Raw genomic sequence first — 15,556 nt, forward strand, 5'->3', positions numbered from 1 at the left:
GTGTATGAGGAGGAGATGGGGGTGACATGTGTATGAGGAGGAGATGGAGGTGTCATGTGTATGAGGAGGAGATGGAGGTGACATGTGTATGAGGAGGAGATGGAGGTGTCATGTGTATGAGGAGGAGATGGAGGTGACATGTGTATGAGGAGGAGATGGAGGTGACATGTGTATGAGGAGGAGATGGAGGTGTCATGTGTATGAGGAGGAGATGGAGGTGTCATGTGTATGAGGAGGAGATGGGGGTGTCATGTGTATGAGGGGGAGATGGGGGTGTCATGTGTATGAGGAGGAGATGGAGGTGACATGTGTATGAGGAGGAGATGGAGGTGTCATGTGTATGAGGAGGAGATGGAGGTGTCATGTGTATGAGGAGGAGATGGAGGTGTCATGTGTATGAGGGGGAGATGGGGGTGTCATGTGTATGAGGAGGAGATGGGGGTGACATGTGTATGAGGAGGAGATGGGGGTGACATGTGTATGAGGAGGAGATGGAGGTGTCATGTGTATGAGGAGGAGATGGAGGTGACATGTGTATGAGGGGGAGATGGGGGTGTCATGGTTTATGAGGAGGAGATGGAGGTGACATGTGTATGAGGAGGAGATGGAGGTGTCATGTGTATGAGGAGGAGATGGGGGTGTCATGTGTATATGGGGGAGATGGGGGTGACATGTGTATGAGGAGGAGATGGGGGTGACATGTGTATGAGGAGGAGATGGAGGTGTCATGTGTATGAGGAGGAGATGGGGGTGACATGTGTATGAGGAGGAGATGGAGGTGTCATGTGTATGAGGAGGAGATGGAGGTGACATGTGTATGAGGAGGAGATGGGGGTGACATGTGTATGAGGAGGAGATGGAGGTGTCATGTGTATGAGGAGGAGATGGAGGTGTCATGTGTATGAGGAGGAGATGGAGGTGTCATGTGTATGAGGAGGAGATGGGGGTTACATGTGTATGAGGAGGAGATGGGGGTGTCATGTGTATGAGGAGGAGATGGAGGTGTCATGTGTATGAGGGGGAGATGGAGGTGACATGTGTATGAGGGGGAGATGGGGGTGTCATGTGTATGAGGAGGAGATGGGGTGTCATGTGTATGAGGAGGAGATGGGGTGTCATGTGTATGAGGAGGAGATGGAGGTGTCATGTGTATGAGGAGGAGATGGAGGTGTCATGTGTATGAGGAGGAGATGGGGGTGACATGTGTATGAGGAGGAGATGGGGGTGACATGTGTATGAGGAGGAGATGGGGGTGTCATGTGTATGAGGAGGAGATGGGGGTGTCATGTGTATGAGGAGGAGATGGAGGTGTCATGTGTATGAGGAGGAGATGGAGGTGACATGTGTATGAGGAGGAGATGGAGGTGTCATGGTGTATGAGGAGGAGATGGGGGTGTCATGGTGAGGCGGCTGAGCACTTGCCGTAGGTGGGACTGGTGAGACTCGAGATCAGGAGAATACACTCGGATGTCATCCAGGTGAACCACAACACAATTGTACAATAAGTCCCTGAAGATGTCGTTAACAAATTCCTGGAAAACGTCTGGCGCATTACAAAGTCCGTCGGGCATAACAAATATTCAAAATGCCCATCACAGGTGTTAAAGACGCTCTTCCACTCGTCACCCTTCCTGATGCGGATGAAAATGTAGGCCCCACAAAGGTCCAATTTGGAAAAGACTCTCGCACCCTGTAGATGGTCAAACAACTCTGCGATTCTTAATGGTGACCTTATTAAGACCGCGATAGTCTATACAGGGGCGGAGGGAGCCAAAAAAGAAACCTGCTCCAGCTGGAGAGGAGGATTTGTGTATGAACCCTCTATGCAGGTTCTCCTTGACATACTCCGACATGGCAGCAGTCTCAGGTACCTATAGCAGGTACACCCTACCCTGTGAAGGAGAAGAGCTGGGCAGCAGGTCAAATGGGGCAATTGTAGGGACGATGAGGTAGAATATCAGCTTTTTTCTTGGAAAACACATCTGCAACACATCCAGGCATGGAACGGGAAGCCCCTCCAGAGGCTTGGGAAACAAGGTGGAAGTCCTCCATATGGATGAAGGATCTCCATACAGTGTGAGGAACAACGCGGGATCCAACAGAGAATCTCCCGAGAGGACCTGTCCAGGACAGGGGCATGATGCCGCAACCAGGGGAGACCCAGCAGGAGAACAGAAGTGCTGTGGGGTAGCACAAAATAAGAAAGTCTCTCTTTATGTAAGGCACCAACTTGCAGGAGCTGGGGTTCCGTGTGAAAACAGATGGGCATGGAGAGAATGTGGCCACTGATCGAGGCAATGGACAATGGTTTCTCGACACGAACCACCGGGAAGTGATGCTGGGAGACCAGGGCAGCATCCACAAAGTTCGCTGTACAGCCCGAATCCTGGAAGCGGAAACCTGGATCTGGGTACCGGTGCCAACACTGAGGAGCATGGGAACAGTCAGGCGTGGAGAAGCTTTGTTCACACCTATGGACGCTTCTCCCAAGAACCCTAGGTGCCGGTGTTTCCCCGACATTGGGGTCTAACAGAACAAGTACCGACAAAGTGCTCTGGACTGGCACAATACAGGCAGAGATTCTTCTGACGTCTTCTGGAATGCTCTTGTAGGGAAAGCTGTATTCTGTCCACCTGCATAGGTTCCTTAGCAGATGATTCAGGTGGAGCCTGGAGCGGCTTTTGGAAGGCTGGTGCCAGGCAAGGAAAACATCTTACCCGGGCTCGAGGGTGCTCGGAGCGTAGTTCCTCGGCGCGCTCCTTAAACCGAACGTCCATCCGAGTGGCAAGTGTGATAAGACCACTCAGAGCTGACGGCAGGTCTTGAGCCGCCAGCACTTCTTTGACCTGCGCAGAGTCCTTTCTTAAAGGTGACGATGAGGGCTGCATCGTTCCAGGCAAGTTCAGAGGACAGGGTGCGGAAATTAACTGTATACTCTCCCACAGACGAGTTGCTTTGGCGCAGGTTCAACAAAGCAGTCTCAGCAGAAGAGGCCTGTGCAGGCTCTTCAAACACGGGTTGGATCTCCGCCAGAAATGCCATGAGAGAAGCCGTGACCGTGTCGTCTTTGTTCCAAAGAGGAGTAGCCCAGGTCAGGCCTCTCCCGTAGAGGAGACTGGCGTAGAATACCACCTTGGATCACTCCAAGACAAATTGTGATTGCAGGATCCATGGCCGGATCTTACTGTCAGAACTCGGGATGCGTGAATCCTCTGGACCACAGCGGGAGGTGGTACTAGACGATACGTGGGACCGGAGTCTAAGTGGCACCTGGTCTTCACCAGAGCCGGCCACAAAGCGGGATGGTCTTGCTGTGGCGGGGTACCACCAAGTCATTCCACAGGTGCGACTAGCCCACGGTGGCAGCCAAGGGGCAATGCAGGAGACAAACTGAACCTGGGGTGACAGCAGGAGAACAGCGCAGTAAGGAACAGAAGGACTCACGTCAGAAACCGAGCTGGCACACGGAACAGGAACGGATTGGCACACAGAACAGGAACGCAGGATCACGGGAACACAGGAGGAGGAACTGGAACGCAGGATACATAAGAGGGCTTTCTCTTCACAGGAATGGATTGAAGATCCGGCGTGGAATGATGCGAGCCACTGGATTAAATGCAGACCCGGAAGTGGCCAGCGCAAATCACCAGTGTGCTGGCCCTCTAGATCCTCGCTCCGGATCTCCGGATCATGGCCCCCTTCCATCGAGCTTTGCAGGCTCCAGGTCCCCGGTGCAGCGTGCGTAGCATGACGGCTCCAAGATGGTGGAAGGCACAGCTCCGCTGCTCTCTCAGGCGCGGGTCCCCGCATTTCCGGCTCCACGCACTTCCTCGGCGCGCTCCTTAAACCGAACGTCCATCCGAGTGGCAAGTGTGATAAGACCACTCAGAGCTGACGGCAGGTCTTGAGCCGCCAGCACCCAGGACGCCCAGGACGCGTAGACCCGGCTCTCGTCCTGACTCCAGATCGGCCCGAAGACCCCCAGCACTGGTTCGCTGAAGCGGCAGCAGCCCAGGAGGCCAGCACTACAGGTACCTCCAGCCATAACCTGTCGCCCTCTGGTTTTGCTGCTCTCAGGTCGGGGATGAATGGCTCCTGCCTCACACCAGTACGGCGCAGCCCCACTCTGCAGCGGCCCACTGACCAGGCTACAGCCGCAGGTGAGCAACACCTCTCCCCTGCAGTCCGGGACTTTGATCCCATCCTGGTTCCACAGGAACAGAGGAGCCCCACTCAGGCTATGAGCCCCTGCCCCCAGTCATCTGGGCTGCACTCTTTAAGCTCAACAGGAGCCCCAACCCCAGAGCCGGCCTCATCTGCCTCATTTGCCCCATGCCAGCAGTCTGCACTGTATCCAGTGGTGATGGTGCTCTCACACGCACCCAATCCCAGCCGAGTGCTCTCTGGAGGCCCCACCTGTCTCTCCTGATGCCTGCCCACAGAACACGCCGACTTGGCAATCTCCTGTGCCACCTCGATCATCACTGTCACAGAGCCCGAATTTATGCCTTCAAGATACCCAAGACAGTATATCCGTCCAGTCCCTCGACCGGTCACCCGCAATGGGGACACATGGGGGTTCTTCTTACAGTTGATCCCAACATGGCCCCTATCACCTGCTACTCCCTAAATGCCAGGGGGATTGTATATCCCCCAGAAGCGCAGCCAAATTTTGTTCCGCATGCACAAGCTTCGGGCTGACCTTCTCTTCTTACAGGAGACCCATTTCCGCACCGATAGCATTCCAGTGCTTAGGGACAGATATTACTCATCCTGGTTCCATAGCACTCATGCGGGGGCCAAATCGAGGGGGGTATCTATTGTTATCCATAAACGCTTACTTCATGAAGTTATAGACTCCCAAACTGACCAGGAGGGCAGATTCATCTTTGTAAAGATAAGAATATTGGGCCAACTGCTCACACTGGCCTCGATGTACCTTCCCAATAGAGACCAGATTACAGCATGCCGTAAAATTCTGTCAGAGGGCATAGTTGTTCTGGGGGGGGACTTCAATTTTCCACTCGACTGTTCAGTAGTGCGGCCCACCCTATCCCCAGCCCAAATGCGGAAACTACGGAAATCCCTCTGGGAATCACAACTGGTGGACATCTGGAGAATCCTCCACCCACAATCCCGTGACTATACCTATTACTCCCCAGCGCACCGATCCTACAGTCGGTTAGATATGTTTTTCTTAAGTCATCATGCCCTCACCTGGAAGCCAGCGGCCTCCATTACCCCCTCCTTCTGGTCTGACCACGCGCCAGTCTCTCTCGCCTTGGAAATCACGGGCCCTCATGCCTCACCTTGGCGGTTTGCCCAAAGACTCTGTCTGTCTTGCTGATGTTCGCAAGCAGATTGCTGAGTTCTTCACTACCCATTCGGGACATCAGCCGTCTCTCTCGGTGCAGTGGGAGACCCTTAAGGGTATGCTCCAATTAGTATTTCTTAGACATGGGGCCCGTCTAAAGTGAGAGAGATCGGCCAAAACACTGTTACTTCTGTCCAAGATAAGTGCCCTAGAACTGGATCACAAAAATGGAGGGTCCCAGGCGGTTCTGAATGAACTATTAAACACTCGAGAGGAGCTGAAGGAGTTACTGAATCAGAAATACTTAAGCTCCCAAGATAGGAATAAACGCTTCTTCTATGAATATTCTAATAAATGTGGGAAACCCAGATACCTCCACCCCCGCACGACTGGTACTTACATTCCACATGTTAAAGACCATGCGGACAGGTTGACTCACGACCCCAACAGCATTAACTCTGTTTTCCAGAAGTACTATAAGGAACTATATAACCTTCAAGACCAGTTGTCCGAATCGGCCGGGACCAGAGAAATGGAGAGAATTCGGGTGTACGTTAAAGATACGGCCCTTCCCAGACTGACTAGTGAGGCCCTGGAAGCGGACTTCTCCGAACCAGAGGTAATGGAGCTCATTAAAGCCACTCCAGCAGGTAAATCCCCTGACCCCGACGGTTTTACTCCCTGATTTTATAAGACCCTGAAGACCGAAATAGTCCCATTCTTGACACGTACGTTTAACTGTATCTCCTCTCAGGTTCCTCTCCCACCCCAGTCACTACAGGCCTCCATATCCGTAATCCCCAAGCCTGGCAAAGACCATACCATTTGCTCCAACTATCGGCCAATATCCATCATTAAAAATACTTTCCAAATTAATGGCCAATCGACTGGGGCCCTTGCTTCCAGCCATCATACACAATGACCAGGTCGGTTTCATCCAGGGGAGTGAAGCCCGCGATAACACTAATAAAACTTTGCTCCTCATTTCTAAGGCCAAGTCAACCAGGCAACAGATGTGTTTGTTCTCGGTGGACGCAGAGAAGGCATTTGACCGTGTGCACTGGGGGTTTCCTTTGGGCTTCGTTGAGACAGTTGGGCATAGGTCCCCGTTTCCTGAGCTTGGTGCAGGCACTATACTCTGCCCCCACGGCCCAGGTCCGAACCAACGGCATTATGTCTGATTCCTTCTGCATTAAAAACGGCACCAGGCAGGGCTGTCCGTTATCTCCTCTCTTATATGTTATAGTCATTGAACATCTGGCTGTTGCCCTTCGTCGAAACCCCAGTGTACACAGTCTCCAGGTAGGATCTTGACAGTATAAGATGGCACTATATGCTGATGACCTTCTCCTCTATGTCTCTCAGCCCACAATCACACTCCCTAATGTCCTGGAAGAATTTAGGAAATTTGGTTCCCTTAGCAATTTTAAGGTCAACCTCTCCAAATCAAAAATCTTAAATGTCTCCCTCCCAGCGACTGAGGTGCTCTACCTGGCCTCTCAATTTCCCTTTAAATGGAAAAACTCCCATATTTGCTACTTGGGAATTAATATCTCGGCTGACCTATCATCACTGTATGCCCTAAACTACAAACCACTCCTAGACCGAACGGTTAGAGATCTCGGCCAACACCAAAGCCGCCACCTCTCCTGGTTCGGCCGCATAAACGTTCTTAAAATGGACATTATGCCCTGATTCCTGTATCTATATCAGACACTACCGATCCGACCCCCAAGCTCCTTATTCACGAGCTTACGTACGGCCTTTCGGAGGTTTATCTGGGGTGGCGGATCTAGCCGCATAAGTTTCTCTGTATTGACATGTACCAAAGCCAGGGAGGGGGGTGGGACTTCCTGATCCAAGGTTATTTCATAGGCGGCTATTATTCAAAGACTGGTCGACTGGACGTATAACGCTGACTCTAAACAGTGGGTTAAATTAGAACTTGATCTAATCTCCCCCACTTTACGTTACCTCCCCTGGGTCCCAGCTGATTCTAGACCCTCGGACCTTAACCATTCTCTGTTTTCCCTATACTTTTTCTTTGCATGGGACAGGCTGATGAACATGAATACCCTGCTTAGGATGAGAGGCCCGGTGACCCCACTATTTCACAATCCTGCCTTCCCGCCTGGCGTGGGCAGGCAGAGGTTTCTTTGTTGGGAGGCTTCTACTGACATTCGCCTGGGCCAGATTGTCGAGGGCGATTCCATTCCCACTCTGGGGTCCCTGCAGGCCTCCTATCCTGACTCCTCACTGTCCTGGCTAGAGCACAGACAACTGACATCTTACGTAATGGCTGACCCAGAACACACCTCATTTGGGTCGTCCCCCACAGCCATGGAAGCATTGTTTAGATTGTCTTCTTCACCAACACATGTACTCTCCACCTTGAAATACGGCTTGTTATTGGAAAATGCCACTCCTGGTGGGCCAAATTACATTGGTGCATGGGAGGAAGTCCTCTCTATCGAAATTACAGATGGGAAGCTAGATAAGGCCTTCCTATTCTCGCACAAGATGCCGCTGCCCTACAGCGCTCAAGAAAAGAATTACAAAATATTGTCTAGGTGGTATAGATGCCCCTCTCGGCTCCACAGAATTTTCCCCGAAGTCTCTGATGTGTGTTGGCGCTGCAGAGGTGGGTACCTTACTCCATATCTGGTAGAGCTGTACGGCTCTCCAACCATTCTGGAACAAAATCTTTGACACCTATCATCAGGTCACCGGCAAGACGGCCACCCCTTCTCCTCAGATAGCTTTACTCTCGATTATTCCTGGTACTATCTCCACTATTAAGAAAGCTCTCCTTCGTCACTTTTTGACTGCAGCCCGTACAGTAATCCCCAGGCATTGGAAAAGCCCACAACCTCCTACGATAGTTGAGTGGGTTCAGGAGCTCGGTTTTATCCGGAGGATGGAAGAGTTGGTGGCCAACGATTCAGTAGACCCTAATAAGACGAACACAGCTTGGGCCTCATGGGATATATTTCTGGACTCTCAGGGATTCCATGATCTCCTCCTGTCATAGGTAAAACGTGTAATAGCTCTCCCAACCTTCAATAGAAAGGTCTTACGGGCTCCCTATCCCTTATGTGTGTGTCCCCCCTCCCCCCCCCCTTTTTACCTCTCCCCCCTATTTCCCTTTTCTTTATATTCATGTGAGTGTTTTTCATGTTTATCTTTTATTAGCTTGTTTATGTTATAGTTGTTACTTTGCCCGAGATGGCAACGGGGGTCTTCACCCTTGCCGACTTATCCTTCAACTCTCCTCCCCATATGAGCATATGATCTTTGTTGCTTCTGACCCTGCGCGGTCAGGTTTACTATGCCATCTCCTGTTTGTACTGATTCTTGTTTTCCCTATAAATGTTGATTATACCTAAATCTCAGAGCCCTAGGGAGTGGGGAAGCACAGGGGGCCTAGTCTGGATGGGAGCAGGAACATGTAGGGGTAAGTTCAGGGGAGTGGGGCCGGCGCCGCGGACAGGGGCACAGGTGCACTCGTGATCTGCAACATGGATTGTGGGGCTGCCAGTGACAGTACCCCCCATCGGCCTTGCCCTCTTCTTTTTGGTCCCAAGAAACCTCTGGAGGAGAGTCTGATCAAAAATGTTCTCTTCGGGCTCCCAGGATCCCTCTTCAGGCCCGAGCCCCTCCCAGTCTACAAGAAAGAACCGCTTACCCCTCACAATTTTCATGTCCAGAAACTCTTTAACCTCATAGACATCCCGGGAATCCGCCTCAGGAGGAGGAGGAGATTGGTGGGAGAAGCGGTTCAAGACGACTGGCTTCAGGAGGGAAACATGGAAGGAGTTCGGGATGCGCATTGATGGAGGAAGGTGGAGCTTGTAGGCCACTTGATTGATGAACTTGATTATCTCAAAGGGACCAAGGAACTGGGGACCAAGTTTATAGCTGGGTATCTTAAGCCGGACGTATATGGAGGATAACCACACCTTGTCTGACTGTTGGATCTGGTCCCAAATAGACTTGAGATCCTGTACCAGATCCTGTACCGCAGGGACATCAGAGGGAGTAGACAGCGTAAGAGGAGGGAGAGTAGTACGCTCTAGACCACAAAGAACCGAGCCAAGCCAGTAGACCCCGAGTCCAGGGAATTGTAGGAGAACTCAGCCCAAGGTAGTAGGTCAGCCCAGTTGTCTTGACGGGCTGAGACGAAGTGGCGGAGGTAACAGCCCAAAGTCTGGTTCTCCCTCTCTACTGCGGCAGGCTATGTACTGTTGGGCACAGGGCTGGCTGGCTATATACTAGCTATATACTGACCACTGCATTCCCCACCCTAGGCTTATACTTGAGTCAATAGGTTTTCCCATTTTTTGTGGTAGAACTAGCTGCTTCCACTTATATTTGGGTCAGTTTATACGGTTAATGTGTCTTTATACCCATAGTGTTTTCTACCATTTCTAAGAGAATAACTGGATAGCATCCTATACCACAGAGAGAATAACGTTATCTTTATATCCTTTGTGTCTTCTACTACATAGAGAATAACAGTCCCCCCGAGGAACGCGCGCCGGGGGTAGCGCATCCCAACTCACCAAACATTTACACATTATGGGTAAGTGGATTTAGAAAACATATTTACTGAGTGTACTATTGGAAACTTTGATCACTCTTTGTGTCCTCTATCTTTCTTTATATCTGTACAGACAATTATGATGCACGGACACTTTAGAATTTTGTATTGACTTGTAACGGCACTGGCACTTTGTTATATGAATTGCACATATTGGGGCAGATTTACTTACCCGGTCCATTCGCGATCCAGCGGTGCCTTCTCTGCGCTGGATTCGGGTCCGGCCGGGATTTTTTAAGGTAGTTCCTCCGCCGTCCACCAGGCTGCTGCGCTGAAAAGCATTGGAACGCATTGGAGTTCACCGGCTCGGGCTGAGTGAAGGTAAGTGCAAGCTCCGCGACACATTTTTTGTTTTAAATGCGGCGGTTTTTCCGAATCCGTCAGGTTTTCGTTCAGCCACGCCCCCCGATTTCCGTTGCGTGCATGCCAGCGCCGATGCAATTCAGGGGAAATCAGCGCAAATCGGAAATATTCGGGTAACACGTCGGGAAACCGCGAATCGGGCCCTTAGTAAATGACCCCCATTGTCTAATGATAAAAATATCTGAGAATATGTATTTGGTGATGCGGTGATGTATCAGATGGATCTTCGGATACAATTTATTTTGTCATGAATTTCCACAATTGTGGTGGTCCGATATTTAATTGTATTTAATAAATTAAAAATCAAATTCGTTTTAAGAACCAGATTGTGATAAATATGTAAAAACCGGTTTTCACTCATAAGTGTGTTGGTTGAATAAAGAATAACTGTGTCTGGGTCATTTATGTTTTTTTCTCTTATTTTTGCATTTTTTTTAGCACATTTAATATATTTGTGCCTAAATCTGCGACTTTTCGCCTCGCCTAGCAAAGTAAGTCGTGCAAGAAGTTTTCAGTGTTGAACCTGATATATATTTAAAATCCAGGCTTTTTAGTTACGTCGCAAAAACCCCACAGACTGGATGATATATCAACCTCTAAGATAAACCAAACAAGTCCAAAACCCTGAAAACCCAAGAAAAGACGCGCACAAATGTCCTGACTAAAGATTAATGACCCCCCATGATTTGCAGGGTCATAGCAGTTTTGGGGGACATCTGAGCCCCATGTGATGTGATACAAGTACTTTTAATGGCATAGCTGTTTGCTGTATTAAAACTATACAAATGAGAGTTGTGAGCTGAGTATCAGGGGCAGTGGACCCACTGGACCACCACGGGCGATGACGTAAGCCGACACCTGGTAGCGGAGTCTAAGTGGCACCCGGTATCACCAGAGCCCAGAGCGGGTTGGACTTGCTGCGGCGGGTGCCACCAGGTCTAAGGCGAGGTACAGAGACAGCAGGCAAAATGGGAGTCATGTTCAGACAGAAGGTCAGGGCAGGCGGCACAGGATTGGAGTCGGGGACGTAGTGGAAGGTCAGGGCAGGCAGCAGACAATCGAGGTCAGGATCATAGCAGGAGGTCACAGCGGAGAGTATACAGACAGTCAGGGAATGCTTTCTCAGAGGCACAAAGATCCGGCAGGGGTGACAGGACGAGGCCGGCCATTCATTAGATCAGAGGATGGCTAGCGCCAATTAGCGGCGCGCTGCCCTTTAAATTTCAGAGAGCCGGCACGCGCTTGTCCTCGCCTCGTAGGGCAGTCTCTGTACCTCGCCTTAGATCGGGATTGTCCCATTGATTGGGGCCAGTACCGACCTTCAGTGAAATCATCAGCAGTTGAGCCCAGTGCACAGTAAGCTGTGACACACCGACTACTTACCTGCTGTCATAGCTTAATATATAACAAGGAGACATGGACCAGTTCTCACATTGTGTCTCCGCGTTTTATTTATGGAGTTTTCGTTTCACACATCAATTTCGTCTACAACAACACTTTCCCCACCAAGTCTAATCAAAGAATCATCATGTCCCAAACTTGGATAAAACTGCATTATCTACATGTCTGCAACATTTAAAGGTAAAAGGAGGTTTTATTCCTTGATTTTTAGATTTTTTTTTGTAATCCTAAAACATCTCCAGGACAAGTTTTACTTTCTTAAAGCAAACTAGTTCCTGTTACTGGTGGCTTTTATTTTGGGGTATATTTTGTTATATATTGGGGGAGATTCTTTGCTTTCTCAGTCACTTTTGCTTTTTCCCCAACCTGGGCGCCACTTTGGGCAGGGGGTAGGTCGGCCCGTCACATTTAGTCTATAGAGGCCGGAGCATCTTAGTGGATACAGGCGCAGGACAAAACAACGGCCTTAACGAGTTCCTCCCACTGTGTCTGGATGGCTTTTCTACCTGATGTGTGATGAAAGGGCCTTAGGACACGTGTGATATGATTCATAGTTTATGGATCTTCTAGCCTGTGGCATGGAGGTTTGTCATGTAAAAGTACTTACCACTTCTTTACTATAACTGGAGTGGATGTACCAAGTGAGCCAACCCCAGGTCCTGTCCTACAGGTGGCACGTGTGGTCTGGTTTATGGACTATATCTGGATAAGAACGTTAGATTCATCATGGCTACAGTCCAGGTCCTGTCCTACAGGTGGCACGTGTGGTCTGGTTTATGGACTATATCTGGGTAAGAACGTTAGATTCATCATGGCCACTCTCCAGGTCATGTCCTACAGGTGGCACGTGTGGTCTGGTTTATGGACTATATCTGGATAAGAACGTTAGATTCATCATGGCCACTCTCCAGGTCCTGTCCTACAGGTGGCACGTGTGGTCTGGTTTATGGACTATATCTGGATAAGAACGTTAGATTCATCATGGCCACACCCCCAGGTCCTGTCCTACAGGTGGCACGTGTGGTCTGGTTTATGGACTATATCTAGATAAGAATGTTAGATTCATCATGGCCACTCTCCAGGTCCTGTGGTTCATAAGAAGAAACTGCAAAAGGTTAACCTTTTTTTTTCTGGGAGGAACCGCTTCCAGGTAGGTCTTTCAGCGACCTCTACCTTTTAACCCTATTATTTTTTATATGGAAGGGACAAGACATTTGTATTAATAGCTGCTGAACGTTTCATTGAACAATAATGTGTTTGGCCGTTTTCATTGGCAGTAAGCATGCGTGTACGTATTAGTAGGCTTGGAGCAATATATACAATGGACATCCAAAAGCTCTGAGACCACATATGGCGGCCTACATGAAGTGTCCTGTCCTAGAAGCAAAGGCGTCATATGATCCCAAATTAACATGTAACACGTTTCAAATGTTCGTTCCAGATTTGTGGACTGCAGATCACTCAGAACCTTCTGGAAAGACCATGGGAGGGAGGCTTGTAGGTTCTTGCTTTGTAGGTCCGGCGGTGGTTGCATTATCAGCAGAAGTTTAATCGCTATCAATAACTTTAGAATCCAGAAAAGCAATGAACTCAACAACAACATTCGTGGTTTCCTTCAGAACGCCAGCGCTCTCATCGCCTGTCAAGAAAACAGTCTATTAGTCCGTACACTCAACTAACAATCCGGAGTTCTGCAGAAGTAATTAAAAATGGACCACATGGAAGCCTAGGCCACGGCTTTTCAAAAATCTCCTCGGAAGTTTCATGATCTCCAGTTATCAGAGGTTTTTACTGACACTTCTAAACATAAGGGAAGATTGTAACTGTAGAAAACACCAGGCGGGTGTCCTTACCTCGTCTGGCTCGTAGAACACCTGGTATGCCGGATCTTTGATCAACTCTTCGTATGGAAGCTTTGATTCCTTCATAAGGGAAATCTTGGATTTGAAATAAAATGGAAAAAACTAATTTTAGTTCTATGGAAATATTTATAAATATAGAATATTGATCAAATCCATGGAGCGAGCAGGAGAAAGTCCATAGATCTTACCTTGTCTAGTAGTGGATCGTGTCCATTCTTGTATTTCTGTGTATTTTCTATGTGTAACACAGCATCATGGACCGTGAGGAAGAAGATATCGAGCTTGATGGTATCATCAAAAAAAGAGCACATCTCCAGCTTCTTCAGCACGTTATCTGAGAAGAGAAAAGGTGTGATACAGGCAGTGACGTACAAGATAGGTTCTTTAGGTTTGTTCTTAAGTTACATTTGTATGTAAGTCAGAACTAGTATGTTTTAAAATTGCAGCCACAGAAAAAATGTTTTTTGCCCCAGTGATGATTGAATTTTCCGAATTTTTTTGCTGTCATGGGAACAAGGATTATCAATAAAGCTTCTTTACAGACACCTTACGGCTGATCCCTGCAGTCTGGGACTAGAGTAACATCTGGAGAGCTTTGCCTGAGTGATGTCTACACAATAAACATCATTTTACCTCCTTTCTTTACAATTTTATTGCTGTTTTATCTCCTATAAGCAAGTGATGGTAAGGCTACATTCCCATGAACGTGTGCCTGTAGCACTGTGCACGGGAGAGGAGGAGGGGGTGAACGCTCCTCTCCATAGAGATATATGCTGCACGAACATGTCCTATCTTTTCCCGGGCACCGGTGTGCGGCACCGTACCACTCCGTGCGCCCATATGTAACCTTAGTGTAAAAATCCAGAGAGACACTTCATGATCCCTGGGTGCTGACAATGTGGTTTAATTATCAGGGTCCAGGTTTATCTACACTTTTATTTATTCACTAGTATCTGACACAGAGATGGTGAGATCCATGAGATGCAGATAACACACAATGACTCTCTCCAGCTCTGCTACATCTCAGCGTTAACAAACACTGTCAGGAATCAGGATATTAGAGAACGTGATATTATCCTGAGGACATATATGAATCTTGTCTCTGTGAGAGGGACCGGATGTATTTCTATCAGGTCTGAAGTGGCAGAGTTTGTGCCCGTATTTAGTAAGAGGCTGGGGCTGAACATGGGGAACTTTAATATCCCCCCAATGGGTCCACACTTACTTCCAAAAGTAAATAACAAAGTTAAGATGCATCATGGGTATATTTACCGTCACAAGCAGCGACATACGGCTCGACATCAATCCTCTTGAATTCTTTAAATATCTGTGGGAGAAAATCCATTGATAGAGTCGATCACATTTTCTAGAACATTTTTCACCCTCTGAATTTTGCGGTATAATAGTTATTCTAGGAGTTTACCAGCTTTAGGACTTTCACAGCCACCACATCTAGGAAAGTGATCTGACTAAAGTCAAAAATGATGCTGTGGATGGACACCCTGGGGACAGAGACTTTCACCGGCAGCTCCGAGTTCCAGTCTACTTGAATCTCCACTTCCTTTGTTTCGATGCCGTTGTTCTCCGGTCCTCGAGGATCTTCAGGGTCGTCTTCTGATTCGTATCCCAGGTTATCTACACCCACGGGACTGATGACACCGTTCTGAAAGAGAGCAACGATGTGTGAGGGATGGGATCAATCTATCCAGAATATAAAGGGAGTCTGTCAGCAGGAACATGACTTATAGACGTAACGCATGGTGCCGCGGGCCACTGCATCGATTCTGATGATTTTCTCATCCGATGCTCCAATGTTGAGAAATTATCTTTCCATATATATTTATCTGTATACAGGCAAATCAATCCTAAGTCCTCACTGCTGCTGGATACATTCACTCCTGAAAGTGTATGCCGGCCCACTGTACCACAGGCCACGCCCCCGAGCTGCATTACACCAGAAAACTATAAAAGTACTCGGACCTCTTTACATTTTTCATTTTTTGTTTTATTGCAGTC

The 15,556-nt window shown here is 48.8% G+C and overlaps 1 protein-coding gene across 1 annotated transcript in view; it reads right to left on the reverse strand.

Moving 5' to 3' along the window:
* Positions 1-11,710: 11,710 nt before the first annotated feature.
* Positions 11,711-15,556, reverse strand: part of LOC140106421 (pendrin-like) — a 52,924-nt gene continuing 49,078 nt past the window's right edge. Inside the window, exons 15-19 of the mRNA XM_072130858.1 lie at positions 14,964-15,203; positions 14,813-14,867; positions 13,729-13,874; positions 13,532-13,615; positions 11,711-13,317 (exon numbers count right to left, since the gene is read on the reverse strand). Coding sequence (XP_071986959.1) covers positions 13,294-13,317; positions 13,532-13,615; positions 13,729-13,874; positions 14,813-14,867; positions 14,964-15,203 — 549 coding nt within the window. The 3' untranslated portion in view covers positions 11,711-13,293. The remainder of the gene's footprint in view (positions 13,318-13,531; positions 13,616-13,728; positions 13,875-14,812; positions 14,868-14,963; positions 15,204-15,556) is intronic.

This window comes from Engystomops pustulosus, chromosome 11, assembly GCF_040894005.1.
Source record: "Engystomops pustulosus chromosome 11, aEngPut4.maternal, whole genome shotgun sequence".
In the NCBI taxonomy this organism is placed as follows: Eukaryota; Metazoa; Chordata; class Amphibia; order Anura; family Leptodactylidae; genus Engystomops; species Engystomops pustulosus.